The 24,110-nt window shown below is 42.6% G+C and overlaps 1 protein-coding gene and 1 long non-coding RNA gene across 2 annotated transcripts in view; one reads left to right on the top strand and one right to left on the bottom strand.

The window, feature by feature from the left end:
• TBC1D22A (TBC1 domain family member 22A) overlaps positions 1-24,110 on the bottom strand; it is a 493,060-nt gene that overhangs the window by 312,806 nt on the left and 156,144 nt on the right. Inside the window, exons 5-7 of the mRNA XM_077169200.1 lie at positions 21,234-21,304; positions 8,419-8,547; positions 3,792-3,854 (exon numbers count right to left, since the gene is read on the bottom strand). Of these exons, the coding sequence (XP_077025315.1) occupies positions 3,792-3,854; positions 8,419-8,547; positions 21,234-21,304 (263 nt within the window). The remainder of the gene's footprint in view (positions 1-3,791; positions 3,855-8,418; positions 8,548-21,233; positions 21,305-24,110) is intronic.
• On the top strand, positions 15,024-21,679 carry LOC143691144 (uncharacterized). Its single transcript, XR_013179365.1, has 3 exons — positions 15,024-15,171; positions 16,662-16,873; positions 21,031-21,679. It is a non-coding gene; the product is annotated as an uncharacterized LOC143691144 (long non-coding RNA).

The following is a 24,110-nucleotide window of genomic DNA, read 5'->3' as shown; positions in this document are numbered from 1 at the left end:
AATTGATTTACAGATTCAATGCAATACCAATCAAAATCCCAACAACATATTTTTCAGAAATAGAAAAACCAATAAGCAAATTTATCTGGAAGGGCAGGGTACCCCGAATTGCTAAAAACATCTTGAGGAAAAAAAACGAAGCTGGAGGTCTCGCGCTGCCTGACTTTAAGGCATATTATGAAGCCACAGTGGTCAAAACAGCATGGTATTGGCATAAAGATAGATATATCGACCAATGGAATCGAATAGAGTGCTCAGATATAGACCCTCTCATCTATGGACATTTGATCTTTGATAAGGCAGTCAAGCCAACTCACCTGGGACAGAACAGTCTCTTCAATAAATGGTGCCTAGAGAACTGGATATCCATATGCAAAAGAATGAAAGAAGACCCATCTCTCACACCCTATACAAAAGTTAACTCAAAATGGATCAAAGATCTAAACATTAGGTCTAAGACCATAAAACAGTTAGAGGAAAATGTTGGGAGATATCTTATGGATCTTACAACTGGAGGTGGTTTTATGGACCTTAAACCTAAAGCAAGAACACTGAAGAAGGAAATAAATAAATGGGAGCTTCTCAAAATTAAACACTTTTGTGCATCAGAGAACTTCATCAAGAAAGTAGAAAGACAGCCTACACAATGGGAGACAATATTTGGAAATGACATATCAGATAAGGGTCTAGTATCCAGAATTTATAAAGAGATTATTCAACTCAACAACAAAAAGACAGCCAACCCAATTACAAAATGGGAAAAAGACTTAAACAGACACCTACCAGAAGAAGAAATACGGATGGCCAAGAGGCACATGAAGAGATGCTCAATGTCCCTGGCCATTAGAGAAATGCAAATCAAAACCACAATGAGATATCATCTCACACCCACCAGAATGGCCATTATCAACAAAACAGAAAATGACAAGTGCTGGAGAGGATGCGGAGAAAGAGGCACACTTATTCACTGTTGGTGGGAATGTCAAAGGGTGCAACCACTGTGGAAGGCAGTTTGGCGGTTCCTCAAAAAGCTGAATATAGAATTGCCATACGACCCAGCAATACCATTGCTAGGTATCTACTCAAAGGACTTAAGGGCAAAGACACAAACGGACATTTGCACACCAATGTTTATAGCAGCGTTATTTACAATTGCAAAGAGATGGAAACAGCCAAAATCTCCATCAACAGAAGAGTGGCTAAACAAACTGTGGTATATACATACGATGGAATATTATGCAGCTTTAAGACAAGATAAACTTGTGAACCATGTAATAACATGGATGGACCTAGAGAATATTATGCTGAGTGAATCCAGCCAAAAACTAAAGGACAAATACTGTATGGTCCCACTGTTGTGAACGGACATTCGAGAATAAACTTGAAATATGTCATTGGTAACAGAGTTCAGCAGGAGTTAGAAACAGGGTAAGACAATGGGTAATTGAAGCTGAAGGGATACAGACTGTGCAACAGGACTAGATACAAAAACTCAAAAATGGACAGCACAATAATACCTAATTGTAAAGTAATCATGTTAAAATACTGAATGAAGCTGCATCTGAGCTATAGGGTTTTTTTTTGTTTTTGTTTGCTTGTTGGTTTGTTTGTTGTTGTTGTTTTTTACTATTACTACTACTTTTATTTCTTTTCTTTATATTAACATTTTATATCTTTTTCTGTTGTGTTGCTAGTTCCTCTAAACTGATGCAAATGTACTAAGAAACAGTGATCATGCATCTATGTGATGATGTTAAGAATTACTGAGTGCATATGTAGAATGGTATGATTTCTAAATGTTGTGTTAATTTCTTTTTTTTCTTTCCGTTAATAAAAAAAAAAAAATAAAAAAAAAAGTAAAATCCAAAAAAAAAAAAAAAGTGTATTTACTAGAGTAATCAAGAAGCAAAACAAAATATTTCAGACAATAAGAAAAAGCAATTTAAAAAAGATAGCACTTAGGGTAGCAGCAAAGATGTGATAACTAAGAATAAATCTAATGAAACTATCTACAAGAGCCTTTAGAGAAAATCTTAAAATTTTCCTCAAAGGCATTAAAATGGCCTAAAATTGGAGAGAAAACATGTCCACGAAAATGAAGATTTAATTTCATAGAGATGTCCATTCTCCCAAACTTAATTAGCAGGATATGGCATTAGGGAAGACAACCTGAAAAATGGGTCAAACCTGGTGAATAGTGAAAACGGCATAAAGGAAAAGTAGCATGGCATTGTGCAGAAACAAGATGGAGCCAGTCCTCAGTGTAAGAAGCAGGTGGTCCTCAGTGGAGAAAACTAAATAGATTCTAACCTCAAACCATAAACAACTATCAATTATAGATGTATTAAAGATGTGTGAAAGGCAAAACTAATATTTTCAGGTGAAAATGAGAGAATGCCTTCATGCTGTATGTGTAGAAAAGTATTTCTTGAATAAAACATAACAGTGCTAACCTTAAAAGAAAAGCCTAAGTTTAATTGCACTAAAATGAGGAACTCTGATCATCAAAAGCCACCAAGAAGAGTGAGAAACAAGCCACAGAGTGGGAAAGATAATTGTAACAGATAGAGAACCCAACAATTTATAAATGAAAGATCAACAACCCAAAAGAAAGATGGGTTAAAAAAAAGACATGTGCATGCATTTCACAGGAAAGGGAACACAGAAGAGGCCTAAAAATACAGGAAGAAATGGCTGACTCCACTAAGGACCAGGGAAATGAAAACTAAGTTCACAGTAAGAAAGGAAACAGGAAGGAGCTGAGTACATGAAGACTGGGCAAGGATGGGAGTAAGAGGAACCCCAACTCTGCAAGTGAGGGCTTAAATTGGCACAGTCTCACTCCAGAACATTTTAAATCATCTTGGATGCAATGCAACAATTCAACCACCACACAAAGGCCCTGGAGACAGTCCTGCCACCGGCATCTGCACCCAGGTGCAATGGAGGTTCCTGGTAGCCCTGCTTGTAGTGCCCCAATGTTCAAATCTCCAAGAAGAGAAAGGAAAAAAGAAATGTGGGATTTTTAAAGAATGGATTATTATAAACTAAACAGTGCCTCAGCTTCAGAACATACAAAAGTAAACAATACATTATCTTCTTAGTATGGCATGACATGTATTAAAGCCTCAGAGAAAAGCAAGAAAATCAGGCATCAAAAGTGAGAGAATGGTCATCTCCTGGGAGAGGATGCAGCAAGAGAGGGGGAAGAATGCAGAAAGAGAAGGGGGAGAATGTAGAGGGGGTGGAGAATGCAGAGAGAGGGGGCAAAACAGAGAGAGAGGGGAAAGAACTCAGAAAGAGAGGGGGGAAATCCTAGAAAGGGAGGAGAACACCAAAAGAGAGGGGGAAGAATGCAGAAAGTAGGAGAACACAGAGAGGGGGAGGAGGCAGAAAAAGGGGAAAATGCAGAGAGAGGGAGCACTTAGGGAGAAGGTGAACATGGTGGTGGGGGGGGGGGATGCAGAGGTGGCATCACCAGTACTGGTCAGGCTCTGGGTCAAGTATTCGTGCAGGGCACACGGTGAGATTCCAGTGCATACCAATGTACACACGCGTATCACATGCATGCTTTTGTACACATCAAATTCATGCAGTGAACACAGTGTAAGGATAGCAGGAGGCTGCTGTTGGGTTTTACATCTACAAAGACACCATGTTCCACAAACAGGCCAGTCTAGACTCACTTCTAGAAAAGCACCCAACTGTACCCAACTATCTCTTGGCATCACCAGTACCCATTACTCCCAGAAAAGGGAATTCAGCAGGAATTTCCACACTGCAGCCCTTACCTCGGTGACTTTGGGTTGAAGTATCAACGCTTCAGGGCTCATTCGAGGGATGTCTATATGGATCTAGAGATGGGGGAGAAACATGAATTTACTTTAAAAGCTGTTAAGGTCATTACAAATATGATTAAAATGGCAATATTCAATAATGGAAGTACATTTACTTTAGGTCTTAATTTGTTTTCTCGCTAAAGATAGTACTTCTCTGTTTTATCAGACCCTCCTCCTTTTGAGGTGTCTAAAAGCACGTTCTTCCTGAGCAAGGCACGCCCAGTCTGGGTCCCCAACAGAACAATGGTTGCAGCATGATTAGGAACAGAGCAGGCCCTCAGCCATTTAGGAACATAATCTATAGCAATTAGTAACCATCGATTTTCAGCCTCTAACACGGGGAGCAATTCAAGTACATCAATAGTGTACAAGGTTTCAGCAGTGACAGCTGCTTCTTGGAACTCAGGCCATACTTTTCTCCACTTCACAAAGCCCTTGGGAAATCTAGCCACCTTTCAAAGGGAGCACTGGAAAATCTATTGGACAGCTAATTCCTGCTTGACCACAGTCCAACATTTAGTGATAATAAAGTTCCCAACACTGTAGAGTAATGCACTAGTGGGTTCAAGAAGCAACAAAACTAGAAGGTTCCAAGCTTGAGCTGGCATCACAGGCTGGCTCACAGCATCCCATATTAAACCTCCCCACTGGCCAATACTGACATCATTCCCTCTTACCCAGAAAAACAGCTCAAACTGGCAGAGGGAGGCACTCACATTTGCATGCCGAGAGGGACTCTACAATTTGGGTAGTTTTGCATGTTCCCTGCAAATGATCACAGAGGAGTCTACCACCCAGGAAAGGTTGGATTTGTTCTCCCAGTACTTACTAGCACAATGGCTTTATGTAAACCTCTTACACCCCAGGACTCAGCCTCCTCAACTATAAAATATCTGCCCTACATCTTTCAATGGATTATTGGTGATGGGGAGATAAGACAGGAGACAAAAAGCCAGAGAACGCTCTGTTGGCTCAAAGTTCTGAGATGTGTAGACTATTTCTTATCATAAAAGGTTCCTGCCTTGGGCAGGCAACAGTGGCTCAGTGGCAGAATTCTTGCCTGCCACACTGAGGACTCAGCTTCAATTACTGGAGCCTGCCTATGTCAAAAAGAAAAAAAAAGGTTCCTGCCTTAAACTGTTCACTCAGGTTAGAAGCTGAGGGAGGTGATATTGCTCAGAGAGAGAAACTGAACAGGGGCCAGAAGCCAGTAGATTAATGTGTTCAGGGTACATGGCACGAAACGAAAGACCCAGTGGAAAAGAAAAGTTGGCGAGGTAAAAGAGATGGCATCAGAAAGAATACAAGAAAATAACTGTTCAAGTTCTTTAAAGCACATGATAAGAACCAAATAACTCACGACACGCAGGTGTCCACAATGTGGTCTAAATGAGACTTGCTGGCAGAAGTGCCATGAAAGAGGTGAGAACACTCCGCCTGGAGAGGCAAGGGGCTCCAGCTATCTAGGGCCAGGGTCCAGGCACAGGGAAGGTGGCTAGAGATGAGAAGCCTGTCCTCAGAGCACTCTGCCTACCCAAGCACATCTGCACAAGCACACATCGGCCCCCAGCATGGTGACTTTAAGCTCCAGCAGCACAGGAGCTGGGTCTGACCCACCTCCACACACTCATCACTCAGAAAAGCTTTTCAGCCCATGTTAACTAAATAGACAGGCAGAGTCCCCACCATTGCCATGCTCTGCTGTTCTCGCCATCCTGAGGGTAAAGAGATGCAGTATAAGAGAATGGACCAGCACTGCCGGACCAGCAACGCCAGACTGACAGCCACCTTCTACCACCAGATAGAGGGTGGGTAGGGAGAAAGAAGGCTGTGACAGTCACTATGGTTGAGTTCATGTGTCAACTTGGCCAGTGTTCTGGGGTCAAACTTTTGGGCCAAGCAAGTACTCGTCTGACTACTGTTACTATGAGGGTATGCTGTGGATTTAAATCATTGATTCCATCTATGGCTGATTACATCTACAATTTAAGGAGACTGCCTTCAGCCATGAGAGACATCTCATCAGCTAAAGGCTTTGAAGGGAGAAGGGAAGATGATGTCAACACTCAGAAGGGAGAATTTCATCTCACTTCAGCCAGTCAGCTCTTCCTGAGGTATTTGTCTTCATCTTCATAAGAATTTCCGAGTTGCGGCTTCTCCTGGGAAATTCAACATCACCTTCATCCAGTTTCCAACGTGTGGTGTGCCCTACGGATTTTGGAGTTACCAATCACCACAGTCACGTGAGCCAATTCCAATAATAAATCTCCTGACATATATATATATATGTACATATATAGCCTGTTGTTTCTGTTTCTACAGACAACCTAATGGGAATCAGTCAGGTAGAAGGAACAAAGAGAAGGAAAACCACACCAGATGACTCTTCATGACCAACCCTGTGCGCTTTTGACATTAACACCTTCAGCAAAAGATTAGACAAAATTCATATAAAGAGACAAAGACTAACAGGTACACCCATGGCCACACACAGACACACACACACCCTTACACATACCACTGCCTCCTCACTGGTTCTCGTGGGAGGGTGTGTGTGCTACATTCCTGGGGTCAGGTGCTTGGTCAAGAACCAAGACAACACCTGTGAGTTGTGACTGAGCAGCAGAGGGAGAGAGAGACTAGGGTCCCAAAAACTGGCTCAGCTCTGCCTCCAACATGTGTGCCTGACATGGCAATGTGAGTGTGATGGTGAGATTCTGGTGTTAGCATGGCCAAGTGATGAGGCCCAGATGTCTGGTCAGGCAAGCACTGATCTGACCATTGCCACAAGGATATTTCATGGCTGGTTGATAAACCAGAAGGCTGGTATAGTAAATCATCAGTCAGTTGACTGCACCTGTGGCTGATCATATCCACCATCAACTACTGTCTCCCACAATGAGATCAACCAATCAGAGATCACCCAATCAGTTGAAAGCTTTTAAAGAAGATGAGAATCTCTTTCACTGCTTCTTCAGCCAGCCAGTCTCTCCTGTGGAGTTCGTCCAGACCATTCATCAGCGCCAGCTTCACAGCCTACCCTTTGGATTTTGGACTCTCCCATTCCCACGGCTGTGTGAGACACCTTTATAAATCTCATATTTACAGATCTCTCCTGTTGGTTCTGTTTCTCTAGAAAACCCTGATTAACACAGAGAGAAAGCTCCAAATACATTTCAAAGAGGTATGTTTTCTTGGCATCAAAGCAGAGAGGGAAAGACTACCATGCTTGAAATTTTTCACAGTCATATTAATATAGAAATATTTCAGGACTTCACAATTTGTAAGCCTTTTATTACCTATCATAGTAACTTAATAAAGATGTATGCCACCTGTTCTTACTTACTTTTCCTTAAGAAATTCATAATACTACAGACCTTGGTAAGTCTCAGAGATGCTAATGCCCCTTTATAAGTCTTTTTGGAATGAAAATACATCAAGTACCTGTTGAAAACAAGACAAATTTACCATTTCCTAAAACTAGCCAGGTGAAGGGTAAAGAAATAGTTTAATATTTTCCTAATCAAACAGAAATGCCCTTTGCATCTTCAGTTAGTTTCCCAAAGGTCATGGTCAGTTCAGTGTGGCCAGGGGTCACTAGGTGTGAGACAAGCAGTCAGGAGGACACTCCAGGGCCAGGAGGCCCAAAGCAGAGAGCCCCACCCCCCACCCCCAGCTCTGCCAACCTGAGTCAAGTCTGTTTTCTCCCTCAGCCTCACCTGTTTCCCAGACACCAGAAATAAGCCCTCCAAGAATCCAGTTAGTGAAAAGAACCATTAACAATGGATCAGAGCACAGGCCTGTCCTTGGACTCTTTCAACAGATCTATACCAAATTGACAAAGAGGCATGCATATCCTAAATCTGAAGGAGAAAAAGTCTGCAAAGTTCCTAGACGTAGAGTTTCCAAAGGAAAACAATCAATGCTGACATGTCTCAGCAAAATCATTAGTTTATTTCAGAAATACCAGACAGTGGACCAATTAAGAGCTACAGTTTGTTTAAACTGCAGTGCAAATCATCTTGAATTTTCACATATTACAAAGAGAATGAAAATTACAAAGTTCTTGAAGAGCTATTCCAACAGTGAATTCTGGATGCATTATGAATCGTAAATCATTTTTAAGTATTTTTCCCATTATACACACTGCTGTCAACTGTCCATGAAACTATAAATTGCTATTTAAACCACATCCCTAACTGACCCAAGGAGTACAGTGTCCATTGATGCCCAGGGGGACCAAGAGAAATGCCACTCCTGGACCTGCAGGCCAGCCCTGCTCTTCACTAGAGCAACTCGCTCTTTCTGCTTACTGCGCAAAAGACACATCTCCCAGAGGCAGACCACAAGGTACTGTTAACAGGAGCTCGGGTACGTGCTTTGTAACTCCAACGGAAAACATCCTCTTTGCTTTTGTAGAAGGCAGTGGAGATGAGCAAGTACGACTGTTACAGGAAATTCACTATCACCTGTTTCTAAATCTATTTCTTATTATTAGCATCCCAATTAGGGATGTGCTAGAGAAATTGTTGCCCTGTAGGTATTTCAAGTAACATGAGAAAAGAAAAAAGATTCCCACCTGTCTATATGTATCTTGATGAACTGCATCATTTCTAGAATCATAATAATGCTCAATAAAAGCAAAATACTCTTTTTGTTTTCTCTGGAGAGTAGCCGGTCTTCTGTCCACGTTGGCAGGAAGGTAGCCCTAGGTAAGAAGGAAAGAAACAACATATACAGTTACTGCTATCTCATGAGTCTTAGCTAAAAGCACGAAATTAAAAGGCTCACATTTGAAATACCTGGGTGTTCTGAAATGTGACAGAGGGGAGTAGATATGGATACTTGAAAAGGATCAAGCATCAAGAAAACCAGTCGCTGAGCCACTCTTTAACACCAACCTATCTCCACCCACTAAAGGTCCTGGTCTTGGGTTGGCAGCATTCACTGAATCCATCAACCTTATTCACAGCCACAGACAAGATGCAGACTGGACTCTCAGTATCAGGCTGTATTTAACACTCCACTAAAGCAGGACTTAGAGATGAAACAAACCCCTTTTCTAAAAGTGTAAGACACCATGAAGAACCCAAACACCTTGTATGGTCTTATAATCAAAAACAAAATAACAAGTACACACACACTGAAATATCAAACTCAGGCAAATTTACATCTCTTTCCAAAGACTAATGGGCTTTGGGGCAGCTGCAGGCCCCAGACACAAGGTGGATTCAAACGCAGAGGGAGCTAGGCAGCATGGTTTGGCCGTGAGGAACCCAGACTCTAGGAACAGACTGCCCGGTTTTCCGTTTCTATACATATATATATACATATATTTTTTTTTGGGGGGGGGGGGGTGGTGCATGGTCTGGGAATCGAACCCAGGTCTCCCGCATGGAAGGTGGGCTATTTTTGTTTTTTTAAATCAACATTATTTACATATAATTTACAAAATAAAATGTGCCAAATTTAAGAAAACAGTTCAATGAGTATTGACAAATGTATACAGCTATATAACCACTAACCCCAAGAAGATACAAAACACTTCTCTTATGCCATAAAATCCCGGCTGCCCTGTGTGGTCAGTCACCAGCCCCATCCCTCCACCCCGGCTCCTTCCTCATCATGGATTAGTGCCACCTGTCCCACAACTTCAATTAAATTGAATCATGCAGTATGGATGCCACCGCGCAAGGTTTATTCATCAGCCTGATGCTACTGAGAGCCATGCAAGTTTTTGCATTTCTCAGGAGCTAATTCCTTTTCATGGCTGCATTGTAGTCCACTATATGAAAATACCAGTTTCTTAAGCCATCCACTTATTGACATATATTTGGGTGGTTTCCAGCTCAGAGCTATTACAAATGTAGCTTGTTACAAATGTTCATGTACAAGATGCTTTGTGGACATACACTTTGACTTCTCATGGTTAAATACCCAGGAGCAGAATTACTGAGTTAACTATACATGTATGTTTAGTTTTCTAACAAACTGCTAGCTCTTTCTCCAAAGAGTTTTTACCTTTTTACATTCCAACCAACAATGTATGAAAATTCTAGTTATTCCATGCCTTCTCCAACACATAGTGTTGTCAATCTCTTAAATAATAGTCATTCTATTGGGTATGATTTTAATTTGCAGTCCCAATTAATTAATGGTTTGGGGCATCCTTCCATATGCTCATCTGCCATCGCACCTCTTCTTTAGTGAAATGCCTTTTGCCCATTTTTAAATTAGGTTCTCTTATTACTGAATTTTATGAGTGCGTATACATTCTACATACAAGTCTTTTTCTCAAATATATATATTGAGAATATATTCTCCATGTGGCGTGCCTTTTGATTATTCTGAATGGCATTGCAAACAGCAGAAATTTTATATTTTCATGGAGATGAAATTTATAATTTTTTTTTCTTTTACTAGTGCTTTTGGTGTCCTGTATAAGAAATATTTCCTCCTAGTTTTTTTCCTATAAGTTGTCAAACTTTACCTGGCTAAGCTCCTCTCAGCCTAAAGTGTCTCTCAAGTGGTTACTTCTTCAGTGAAGCTCCACAGTGCGTCTGCTCACATGGAGCTGCAGCAACAACCAGCACAAGGCTACCTCCAGCCAGCCCCACAATGGGTCAGCCACAGGGCAGCACACAGACTTGGGGAGGGGGGGTGAACAGGTATATCCCATAACTGTGTGCTCTGCCCTTTAAAATGCTCTCACATCTGTACTAGACATCACCATGTGTACCACAAAATATCTAGTCATTCTTTATTCAAGGAAGGTCCTGTGAGGACCACAGCTCCTCAGTCTCAATCCGTGTAGTCTGGGTAGGTAGTCCCAGGTGGATCTTGGCTACATCAGCTGTACCATTCACTGGCCACAGCGAGTGACAGACTCAGGAATAGAGAGGTCACCCAGTGCAGGCACAAAACCAAACACAAGGCTTTTCTTTACTGTGGGTCGTAAATCCAAAAGAATATGCAGTCTGGAGCAGTAGGCAGTTACCCCGTGACCACAGGGAGGAACAGTGAGCTGCAAGTCTGCCACGAAGCACTAGCTTAGAAGAGCACCGAGCTCAGAGAATTGTCACATCTTGATGATGAAATGGGAGCCAGCATTCAGCCATGTCTCTTCAGTGTTGTGAGCTAATAAAACATATCCTTTTATTTTTTTTACTCAGATCCTTTCCATTAGCTTTGAGTCTGTATTATAAATCATACTGTCACACATATTTGTTTTCGCATTTCCTTTTCATAAGCATGTACTGAAGTATAACATATGTATATAAAAGTGTACAAAAGATAGTATGTGAGTCATCACAAATGGAACATACCCATGAAATACCACCCAGGTGAAAAGCCAGACCACTACCGTTTCAGGAGCCCTGGTGAGCCCTCCTGATCACTATCCTTTACCTCTTCTCACTGGCAACCACATACCTGCATGCTAACACCAAGGATTCACGTCACCTATTTCTGAACTTTACATAAGTGGAATCATTTTTTCTTTCTAGCTGCTTTCACTTAAGGAAATGTTTGAAAGATTCATTCCTTAGTAAGACATAACAGTAGTTCATTTTCACCGTTGCATGGTATTTCAATGTATAAAATTCCCATTATTCATGGATCCATTCTACTAATGACAAACATTGGGTTGTTTCCAGTTTCTGCTATGAACACTCTTATACCTGCCTTTTACAGCACTTGATATGGAATTCTGTAGTCTATTTTCTTGGTCTGGAACTACTATGTATGCATAACTATGACGGATTGTGCTAAAGAGCTTCTAAGTGATTATGCCAACATATACCCCCATCAAAACTGCATGAAAGCCAGAAGCAAAAGAGCAAATATTGTATGGTCTCATTTACTAAATATTGTATGGTTTCATTTAAAAAATACTTTTAAGAAAACAGGGGCCTAGATTGTAAGCTCTTAGCAGCCACATTTAGTCCTGAGTGGTAACTGTTACATCTGGATTTTGAGAGGCTGTCCTATATATGTACAACATGGTATTTAGAGATAAGAATGAAGCCGATCAGCCCAGGATTAAGGTCATTCAGAATATGGAGGTAAGGAAGACATTGTACATACTTTAGAACCTCATTTTTACTCTTTGAGACCAAACGAAGAAAGATTGATTCTGTCCAGAATCTAAATTTTCTGTAGCACAGAACCTAACTCAACCTGTCTGGACAGATCATTTAAACAATCCAAACACAGGGAGTTCAGAATAAGAACAAGGGCCTTTAGTCCTGTATAGCTTAATGTAATGCCTGGATGCATCTCAGAGTATATTAAGCAGATAATCAAAAAGAATTGGCAAAGTTCCTTAAGGGACAGGAGAAAAAACATGGAACTATTAAACTTTATCACTGGGGTAGCCCCTCATTCTGTGTCAAATATTAGGGACTCCCAAGTCAATAAGAGCAAGAGGCTTGCTCTTATGAAGCTTATGTATGTAGCACAGAAGCTTAGCCTACCCATAGCTATGCCTGAGCGTTACTGCGGGAGGACCTCTTGTTGCTCAGATATGGCCTCTCTCTAAGCCCAACTCTGCAAGTGAAATCACTGCCCTTCCCCCACCCTTACATGGGACATGACATACAGGGGTGAAAGTCTCCCTGGCAGCATGGGAGATGACTCCTAGAGATAAGTCTGGCCCTGGCACGACAGGATCAACAATTCCATCCTGACCAAAATGGGGGAAAGAAGTATAACAAATAAGGTATCAGTGTCTAAGGGAGTTCAAATAGAGTAGAGAGGCTACTCTGGAGGTCACTTTTACACAAGCTTCAGTTAGACATTGCTACCTATCATAACTTGCCAAACCCCAACCAAAACCATTCATGCCAATCCTAAAGAACACCTAGGCAATATATAAGATTCTACAATGGTTCCATGTACTAGGGTAACTTTCCAGAAATCTACAACCTCCAGATGGGTCCCTGAACCAGATAAGTCCTGAAATGTCAAGGGGACAGTCTCTCCAGAACATTAACTAGTTTCATCCCCCCTAACCCATATTATCGATAGTCCCTCCCAACATGAAAAAGTTAGAATGGGCATAGCCCAAATACCCCTAAAGAGTGGGGGGAAGATCAAAGGTGATGGTGGTAACTCCACAGAGAAGGTAGGGTTTAACAAACAAGTATGACTGCTGAATCATTATACTGATATTTCTTTCAGTCTCCAGTATCTTAGAGCAGCTAGAACTAAAAGCTTAGAATTGTAGAATCGTAACCCATACCAAACTCTGAAATCATTCTACAACTTCTTGCGATGTGCTTTGAAATTTATTGCTTTTTTGTATACATATTATTGAAAGAGAAGGTGGAGTATAACAGAGAAGATAGGAATCATTATATGATATTTCTGTTGGTCTCAGTGTCTTGGAGCAGCTAGAAGAAGAAACAAAAAAATAGTGGAACCCATAACAAACTTTAAAATCTGTTCTATAAATACTTGTTAAAATGTACCTGGAAATTTATTGCTTTTTTTGTATACATGTTTTATTTCACATTTAAAAAAAAAATAGCGGCAACCAAAGGCTGGTGCCACGCCCCACTCCCCCACCCCCACCCCCTGCAACCTCCAGCTCCATGCCCTGGGATGGGGGAGCTGGGTCTCAGGAAAACAGAAGGCCAGTCCCCAGCCTCTTTATCCCCTTGCTTCTGCCCCCTTTGGAAGGTAGCCCAAGAAAGCCACTAAGGAACATTACGGACTGCCTGAGGGCAGGACCCCAGGGAATCCCCTGAGGACCCCAGTGCCAGGTTGGAAGGGAAGACTGAGGCAGCTGCATGGGACTCACCCTGAGGGACCCTCCCCCTCCCCCCCCATTTTGTCTATTCAGCACAACTGAGCTGCACAGCTGAGCTATAAGTCCAGCTCTGTGGGGTAGCCATGGCCAATCCCCTCTCCTCTCTGAACTTCAGCTTTTTGAGGAGAGAACAAGACCCCGTGACCCGTGAAGGTCACAAAAAGAAAAAAAAAGTCAACTGTGATGATAAATGCACAGCTAAATGATGATATTGTGAACTATCATACACTTTGGATGACTATTATGATATGTGAATACATAATTTATATCACTAAAAATTTTTTGAATATTTTAAAAGACTGACAAAATTACACTGCTTTTTATTTTCAAGAAAGTACACGAGTTTCCACTACTCTACATCTTTGCCAACACTTAGCATTGTCAATTTTTTAAAATTTTAGCCATTCTGATGGGTTTATAGTAGTTTTTATCAGTATACAGTTTTAATTTACACATTTCCCAGAAGACTAAAGATGTTGAATAGCCTTTAAATGTTCTCTTCAGTGAAGACATTTTTCTACCGATCACCTGTTTTCTTCTTACTGATTAGTAGTTGTTAGTTATATATTCTGCATGTGAACCCTATTGTTAATATCTTCCCCCTCCTTCCTATGGCGCCTCTTCACCCTTTAAATGGTGGGTCTTGGTGAAGAGAAGTCCCTAACTTTAATATAGCCCAATTTATTCATCTTATCGTTCATGGTTAGTCCTTCTTGGGAAAATCTTCTTTGTCCAATATTCATTCTGTGCTTGCATATTTCATTTAAAAACCATGACTATATTCCCAACATCAAGTTAAACAGGGGCAGCAAACACGGCCAGCCACCTGTTTTTGTAAATAAAACTTTATTGGACACAGGCATGGGCGTTTATTTACCTCTCACCTCTGGCTGCTTTCCCGTTGCAGGGGCAGAGGTGAACAGCTGCAACAGAGACCAGATGCACAGCAAGGCTAAAATCTTTATCGTCAAGCTCTTTACCAAAAATAATGTGCCAGTCTCCACTGTAAGCATCAGTCTCAGCGGATACACAGCCCTCTATCACACGTATAATTTATTTCACCTTATCCCTATTTCTGAACCATTTTGATTATTTATTATTATTTCCAATAGTAATACTCTAAAATATGTGGCAGAGAACAGTATCTGAGTATTTTCTTAGGTAAACTTACTACAGCAGAATTGTTAGGTCAAAGGGACACAGGGTGTTTTCAAGGTTCTTAATCCATTATTTCCAAATAACCCCACCAAAAGATGTACGATTTCCAACCCCACCAGCCTTGGAAGGGGGCCAAATGCCCTTCCCCTTCACCACCGCATGGAGAGCCCTCATGAACAGGGTTCAACAACAGTACATGCTGGGAAAGGGGCGCATTCGAATCTGCACACAGAACGTGAAGAACTGGGCGGAGCCACAGAGTGGTGGAGCCAGCAAAATAAAGGCAAGGGCTTCACTGTCAGAGCTCCTATCCTGGAGGAAAGGCGTGGCGGCTGGTCCTGTCTGCTTCTACTTTCTGATAAAGTGAGTAAATACAAATATAGCAAAGAATATATTTTTTCATATACTAATTATAACAGCAAGAAAAATAACAACCAGCTACTGAGTATATATTTAACGTACCAGGCACAACTCTAAGTGTCTTACACAATTTTTTTGTTTTCTTCTTTTTCACTTTTTTATATTGTATAATATAGCATATATACAAAGCAAAGAAAGAAAAAAGCAATAGTTTTCAAAGCACTCTTCAACAAGCAGTTACAGGACAGATCCCAGAATCTGTCATGGGCTACCATACCATACTCTTAGATTTTTCCTTCTACTCCAGAATACAGGAAGCTAGAAGGAATATTTTTTTTATCACCACAATCGATTTTTTTTGTGTGTAAAAAATAACATATATACAGAAAAGCAATAAATTTCATAGCACAGCAGAACAATTAGTTGAAGAACAGATTTCAGAGTTTGGTATGGGTTACAATTCCACGACTTTAGGTTTTTACTTCTAGCTACTGTAAGATACCAAGACTGAAAGAAATATCAATTCAATGATTCAGCAATCATATTTGTTTGTTAAATCCTACCTTCTCTGTATAACTCCACCATCACCTTTGATCTTTCTATCCCTTTCTTTAGGGGTGTTTGGGCTATGCCCATTCTAACTTTTTCATGTTGGAAGGGGGTGTCAATAATAGGGGTTAGGGAGATGGAACTGGCAGATGTTCTGGAGAGGCTAGGCCCTCTAGGTTTCAGAACTTTTCTGGTCCAGGGACCCATCTGGACGTTGTAGGTTTCTGAACAGTTACTCTAGTACATGGAACCGTTGTAGACTCTTATATATTGCCTAGGTGTTCTTTAGGATTGGCATGAATGGTTTTGGTTGGGGTTTGGCAAGTTATGATAGGTAGCAATGCCTAACTGAAGCTTGCGTTAAGAGTGACCTCCAGAGTAGCCTCTCGACTCTATTTGCACTTTCTCAGCCACTGATACCTTATTTGTTACACTTCTTTTCCCCCTTTTGGTCAGGATGGAAGTGTTGATCCCATGGTGCTAGGGCCAGATTCATCCCTGGGAGTCATCTCCCATGTCACCAGGGAGACTTTCACCCCTGGATGTCATGTCCCATGTAGGGGCGGCGGGAGGGCAATGATTTTACTTACAGAGTTGGGCTTAGGGAGGCTGAGGCCACATCTGAGCAACAAAAGAGCTTCTCCAGAAGTAACTCTAAGGCATACCTATGGGTAGGCTAAGCTTCTCCACTATCTCTCTTCATTAGCCCTCTTTAACAAGAACAATCTGGAATGCATGTTGATGGATCTCCCAATAAACAGCCCTCTTTCTGTTAGGTATCCAACTGTTGTAAATTAAATCATATTCCACAGAAAAGGCATTTTCAGTTCCAATCCCTGGTGCTGTGGATGTGAGCCCATTTGTGAAGAAGACCTTTGAAGATGTTATCAGTTCAAAGCCAAACTGAACGAGGGTGGGCCTCAATTTGACTGCATTCCTTATAGGCAAAGGAAACTGGACAGAGAAGAGAAGCCAGGGGGAGCAGTCAGAAGCTGAAAGCAACAGAACTGAGAAAGGAAAGGAGCCACTGCCGCCATGTACATTGCGATGTGACAGAAAAGCCAAAGAGCCCCGGAGACTGCCAGCCAGAAGATATCAAACCGAGGAGGAAACCAGCCTCCCAGCCTCTGAAACCTGCGCTGATAACTTCCTGTGGGTAAGCCAGCCCATCCTGCAGTATTTGTTTTAGCAGTCAGGCAACTAAAACACCAATCCTGCTCCTTACCGTCGGGAAAGCACAGAATTACAGGGGCCACTCAGAAGTTAAAGATAGTTCAGCCTTCAGAGATGATGATCCAGCTCAGAAGCACAGGCATCATTCAGACACATTCCGACCCAACTGCCATGTCCAGTTGATCTCATCTCTTGGAAAATAACACGTGCATAAGCTTACTTCTTTTTCTTTGTCTTAAAACTGTGCCTTCCACAGGATAAGTAAGGAGAGGAACAGCTCCTTACCCCACACAGTGCCTGCAACCCTAGTCATCAGTAAAGCCATCATCACTCCTTATATAGATAAGGAGATGAGATCTATTTATTGATCAGCTGGGGAGAGGAGCTGCCTATGTACCAGGTGGGGGAACCCGGCCCCGGGTCCAGGGTGGGTGTCCCAATGCCCACAAGCAGGGTGCTATACGGAGTTGATACCAAGTCCGTGCGTTGACACCAAAGGGTTCTGAGTAAACAAAGGACTTTTAGAAATTACTCCTATTCCCCAAACTTAAATGTATTGAAACACAAATTTTAAAAGGCAAGAATGTCAAAATCAGAATACAGGCAATTAAAAACCCTACACACACTCCTGACATTCCCATTCCTAAAGGAAAACACACATATGCAAGTTGAGGCCTTTTAGATAATTAAGCAAGACTAGAAATTATGCAAATGAGATATATTCAAGTATGCAACGAATTTTAAATGACAGAACTACAGAAAACTTAATTGCTGTATTAGCATGCTATAAAAACACTAATCATAAATGTAAAACAATGCATGCATCTACTTATACCTAAATTGTCCTGGTGACACAAAAATCAAATTGTCCCCTCCCACTGTGTTGATATGCAAACCTACCTCAATAAATTGAAAGAAGAGATGATATCGAAGTATTGCTTATCATTTTTAACCATTATACTCAGTAGCATAAATATTAAATGTTTAATCAGTTTTTGTTCAGTGTTTCTAAACTAATTATAATAAAAAAGAGACAAAAATATGATTTTTCTGTAGATCTAATTTTTAAAAAGTCAGTACTGCTTGCATGGAATTCAAATGTAAAAGAGCACTACTGGTGGCTTAAAGACATGTTCTAGACCAGAGCACATGTTAGTTCTTCACAAGTGACAAGAGCGCCATCCGCTACTCATCAAGAAGCATGTGCTCCAGCAGACCATCAAGACAACATTAGTGACAAATCATGAACATACTGGAAAAAAGTCATGAGTCTCCCAGGGCTTGAAACAGATTCATACTGAAGCACAGCTTTGGTGATTTGTCTTTTTAAACTGGACAAATAATAAATTGCTCTCAGATTCAGCAGTTCAATTCTTAGCATTTTGATCCTGGATCTGTAATAACCCCTCCCATTACCTGGCTCCTCTGGGCCTGCACACGTGCCTGTCCCTGTCCAACCTGGCCTCCCTCCCTTCTCCCAGTGTATCCCCTGGAGTCCAGCTCAGGCGCTGCCATGGGACCCCCCTGCCCAGGGATGCTGGGCTTCAGTGGGTTCGTACTGCCCCAGTGAGCATAGCCTGGTTCCCAGCTGGCTCAGGTATGCCCATCCCTGTCTCACATGCAGCTAGAGCTTCCAAGAACAGTGGTGGGTTCCAGCCCTGGGTACATATTAGAACCCCCACCCCAGGGCACACAGCTCTCAGACTCCTCAAAGCTCCCCAGGTGATATAAATGTGCAGCCTGTGTTGAAAAGCACTGTTAAGAAAGAGGACGTGTCCTTTGTACCTGTCCCACCCCTACCCCCATCCCAGGGCCGGCATCCCACAGGCCCCTGTGCACACTGTACTCAACTGTGGTACACGCTGACATCAGCACAGATCCTGTGCCTGATTCCCATTTGCCTGGTGGGGGCCAGGCCTCAGGACCTGCCAGGGCTCCGAAGGTGGGTTCACTGGGAAGCTGGGGTGAAAACCTCTGACTGAGATAACAGCTGAGGGGCAGCAGAGATAGGGGAGGGCCCTCCTCTGCATTCCCAGAGCCCTGGAGTAAGCAGCTCACTGGCTTTCCTGAGGACCACAGGCATGCTTCTGGCAGAGGGCAGGTGAGCAAGAAACACCAGTCAGATCAGGGCAGAGCCATTAGCATCGTTATCCCTTACTGCTCAGGTCTGTGGTTACAGAACACACTCTCCTCTCCCTGTTCTGCAGGCCCCAGGAGGAAAAGCGCCTGGATCTTTTTCCCCTCCCTGCTATCCTCTATACAAAACTCATGACCCAAAACACACAAAGAGCTCAATAAACACTACTGAATAAATGGACAAGCAAACCAACGGGCCATTCAACGGGCAGTCTGTGTGCTCGTCCTCCAGAAACCTGGCCTCATACTCCCACTTAAACCTCCAGAAGGCAGCTCAAGGGCAGACCCAAGCCCACAGGCCCTGCCATCTGGCTGCCTCCTGGTCCCCAGTTCCCTAGGTTCCCCAACTCCTTCCCACATCTGAAGGGTCCCTCAATATGTTCCTAAATGAACCTGCTCACCTCAGCCCTGGCTCCCGCCGGTCCTGTCCCCACTGTGTCCCTTATAGTTTATGGCCCTCCAGCTGCCCCACCCAGAGAATCCCACCACAGCTTTCAAGATTCATCAGCATCCCGTCCCCCAGGAGGCTAGGCCTCACTTCCTCCTAAGTTTGACATGCCTTACACCATCCTCCCTCTGGGGCCCTCCCTTCAGAAGGACAGCTGTGCTCACTTATCCAGACCCTACTTTTTACTCTTCTATCAACCCAAGCCCCAGACAGGCCATAACAGATTGCACTCACCTCTGTCCCTTGGCCAGCAAGGCCCACCCTCTCCCCTCTTACCCACAGCCCTATGGCCTTGCCAATTCTATCCATCCCTCAGGGGTGGGAGGAAGGTAGCTTCACTCTGCCACTCTCCCCACCACCCCACACAGAGAACTTTGCTCCCTCACTGGCCCTCCTGTGTCCATACGTCTGACAACTAGAGGTTTCCAAACTGCATGTCACTGTCCCCCTGAGCTCTCCTCATGGCAGAGCTGGTGTCCTTATTCTCTGCTGTGTCCCAAGGGTCCACACCGTAAAGGTGGGCTGAATGAACACTTGTGCCAGGAGCACCTGATTCTTCTTCCCTGGCATTCCCAGCATCCCTGCCACAGCCTCTGTGCACCTCATCCCACCCCTCTTCCACAGCCAATGAGGTGGGGGCATCTGTCATCTGCCCCATCTGCTCCACTCTCCACAAAATCCCAAAGGTCCCAAGTCAACTGTTGTGCAACACATATTTGAATCACTAAACTATGAACTGAAAAGACAGAAAAAGAAGAGTACAAAATAATTAGCATACAACTTTTCACCTAGAAGCAGCACATCCTTAATAAACATGAAGCTACAGACATTGTAGGACATTGAAAAAACTGGGATAAAAACATTTAAAATACAAGCAGTTGCAGCAGGCCTAACTTAATTGTAGGAGAATATTTAATCAATAAATATTCACTGTGCAGCACTGCATCTGCATTTAGGATTACGAGGTACTAAGCTGCAACTTTATTAGAACTCATTAGCAAGAAAGAGTCTTTTAAACACTGAAAGTCAGGCCCGATTTAGAGTAAACACTTAGAGTTCCCTATTGACTTCATTCCCAAAATAATAAAAAAGGAAAAGAGAAGAAAGCTGTCTATAAACTATTCTGGAAATTTTAGCAGGACCAAGCTATCGCAGCTCTCTGCCCATGTGAAGCCGGGATTAAGTACGTGCCAGCGGTGGGGGCCACCACGCCCCAGCACACCTTCCACTGAAGGGCTTCGAGGAAGGCAGTTTAGTACAAGGGTTGCAAAGCTCAGGACTCCACCCTCCATGACAAAATCACAAATTACTTCCAACTTCAACTTTTTTTCCTAACATCATTACTTCTAATATCTTAAAACACACACACACACACACACACACACACCCTGTTTAAACATATTTCTCTGTCATTAATTCCTCAGGGTTGAAATCAAACTTTCTGTTAAAAATCTTCAACATCACAGATTTGAAAATAACAGATATTTTTAAATAATAAAATTGGAGAAAAAGAGTACAGCCATTATAAATTATTACTTATCCTCATTTTCTGCCAGCCTTGTCAAATCAAGCTTGAAATTAAGCAAAGAATGGAAAATGTCATCATGGCCAAGGCAAAGGGCGTTATCTCTGCAGCACTGATAGTGTGACTGTTGGGTCTGTGGCCAATGGGCCATGCTTCCAGCCGGTGACCACAGCCCTGCAGCCTATCCCAGCCTAAGACGGACCTCGCCAGCAAGCAGGCCTGAGAGGGACTCACTGAGAGAAGCTTCCACGTCATGGGTCGGACTGGCTTAGGGATTCCAGACCAGCTCAACTTCCGTAACTTCTCTGTTGACATAAAAAGGGACAAGGAAAAACAGGGTTACAAAAAGCTAGCAAGCTTTCCTCCCGTACATGTTTGGTAAATGCCCCCCAAGGGTCCCTAGAACCAGCCTGGGCCAGGTATGGCACCCTCACAACTTACTCCCACAAGCAGTGATGCCCCAGAAGAATGCCCAGCCTCCTTCCACCCCTTCCACCCACCATCTTCTCTCCCTCCCTGCCTCCCACTGGCACCACCTCTTTAAGTTTTTCTTTCTTGCATCCAGCCTCACGTCCATCATTTACTGTTTAAGAATTTCCCTAGTATTTGTTTTTGAAAAAAATTATTACAAGGAGATAGGCCTGCCTTTACAGAGAATTAATTAAAGAGAGGGCCACATTGTACACATCTAGGGCAAGTCAACAAGGCTTTTCCAAATACGCACAGGCCAGAAGGAGGGAAGGCCTGTACAGTGGGGAAAAGCCCGCAACCTCCTCCAGGCAGGCGAGGGCACAGCAGGCACAGGCTGAGGATCCGGCACCCTGAATTCCCTCTGATTTTGTATCTCTGTAAACACCCCGAATGGCCAGAGAATTAATTTTAATTTGCAGGTACATCAGCACTAAACAATCCCACTGGAACTGAAGCAACTGTTTCTTTCCTTTAATTTAGGAATCGTCCATTAGGTTCTCCTAATAGCTAGGAGCTAATGATTAATAGTAGGAATAAAATAATGATTAAAGAGAAGACTGGTGTTATAATCAACAAAATACAAAGTCTTGACAGCTAATCTTTTTCCAATTACTAAAGTCTAAGTAAATAAGTACAAAATAATTAGGGAATAGTATCGGCAATAACTTGCATTTTACAGCAATTTCAGAGAATATCAAATCTTCCCCAATTTCTTAAGGACATTCTGAAAAGCAGGAACACAATATGTGAACACCAATAATACACTGTTTACCAGTCACACACCCAGTGTCCCTCCTGTTGCATCCCTCTAACTCCCTGACTACTGTTTATGAAGAAAAATCTCAATTATTAATGTTCTTTGAACCTATCTTCTCATTGGAAGAAACTCACAAAAACAAAATTCTGAATCTACAGTATGAGAAAAAGATCACAATAAAATCTTAACAGATCAAAATACAACAGAATATTCAAAGAATATGACACCCAAGTACCTTATTCTAGGAATGAAGGCATTGTTGAACATTAGGAGATCTTTTAATTTTACTAATGTGATAAACTAGGGTGATGGGAAAAACCATATTACCATCCTTTTACATGTCAGAAAGGTGGGTGTAGACCATAATCCAAGATCCATCCCCCTTCTACCTTTCTAGCAGAATCCCAGCTGTGCAAAGTCACCACATTCCCCGAGAAGGGCAGCACAAGGGGAAGCTGCATCTCCCCCAGCTCACTCCCCACCCCAATCTCAATCCAAACCTGGGCCTCATCAGCCAGTGTGGAGCGAGGCCAAGCCCTTGCCTGTGACTGATTCAGCTATGCACCCAGGATTCTTTCCAACACTGAGAAGAGGAGAGCAAATTAGCTGAGGCCTCTAAGGAAGCTCTTCCTCGCTCTTGGGAATTTCTTTGGAGGCAACCCCCTCTTTCTTTCTCTGGACACTGCTTGGGGCAGTGGGAGGCTGAAAACCGCTGCAGCCAAATAACAACCAGCCTGAGGATGACACCAACAAAGAGAAGCAGGAAGAACCAGGAGATACACAAGAGGGTTCTGGGTATGCAAGACAACCAGATTCAAGAACAACATTCAAAATTTAATAGCTTTTCTCTACCAGCGAGAAAACAAACAGAAAACATTATATGCATAAGCTTAATAAGAAATACAGAAAATCATATGCAGAAAACTACACAGCTTTATACTTAAAGATGAAAACAAAACAGAGGCTAACCCCAAACTTGATGGTGCCATCCATAAGTCTTTAATGAGTGCTGACTCTGGGCCAGGCCCCAGGCTAGGGGCAGAGGTCACAGGAGGAGGCAGAGCAGAAACAGTGACAATGGAGATGGAAAAAATGGAGTAACTAGAAAGAAATGTAAAAATAAAAGCAAGGAGACTCAAACAATACATACCTGAATCTAGGATTCAAAACTATAATACTCCCAAGCATCACTTTCTTTAAAAACTCTTTAAGTTGAATACAAAGTCAATTACAATTCCAGTGGGCTATACTGTATATGCCTTAAAACTTGGAACACTGATCCTGAATTCACCTAGAAGAGCTAATGTATAAGAACAACCAATAAAGTATCCGTAAAGAATAATGAGGAGACTATGTGCAACTCTGCAAGAGAAATCATTGCTCTCCTCCCTACGTGGGACATGATATCTACAGTGAACGTCTTCCTGGCAGCGTGGGAGATGACTCCCAGGGATGAGCCTGGCCCTGGCACTATGGGATCAACAATGCTATCCTGACCAAAAGGGGGAAAAGAAGTGTAACAAATAAGGTATCAGTGGCTAAGAGAGTTCAAATAGAGTCGAGAGGCTACTCTGGAAGTCACTCTTACGCAAGCTTCAGTTAGACATTGCTACCTATCATAACTTGCCAAACCCCAACCAAAACCATTCTTGCCAATCCTAAAGAACACCTAGGGCATTATGTAAGAGTCTATAAAGGTTCCATGCACTAGGGTAATTTTCCAGAAACCGACAACCTCCAGATAGGTCCTTGATCCAAATAAGTCTTGAAATGTCAAGGGGTCAGTCTCTCCAGAACATCAACTAGTTCTATCCCCCATCCCATATTATCAACAGCACCTTCCAATGTGAAAAAGTTAGACTGGGTATAGCCCAAATACCACT

The sequence above is a fragment of the Tamandua tetradactyla genome, chromosome 7 (genome assembly GCF_023851605.1).
Source record: "Tamandua tetradactyla isolate mTamTet1 chromosome 7, mTamTet1.pri, whole genome shotgun sequence".
In the NCBI taxonomy this organism is placed as follows: Eukaryota; Metazoa; Chordata; class Mammalia; order Pilosa; family Myrmecophagidae; genus Tamandua; species Tamandua tetradactyla.
The sequence above is the reverse complement of the archived record's forward strand: the minus strand, read 5'-3'. Positions and strand labels throughout refer to the sequence as shown.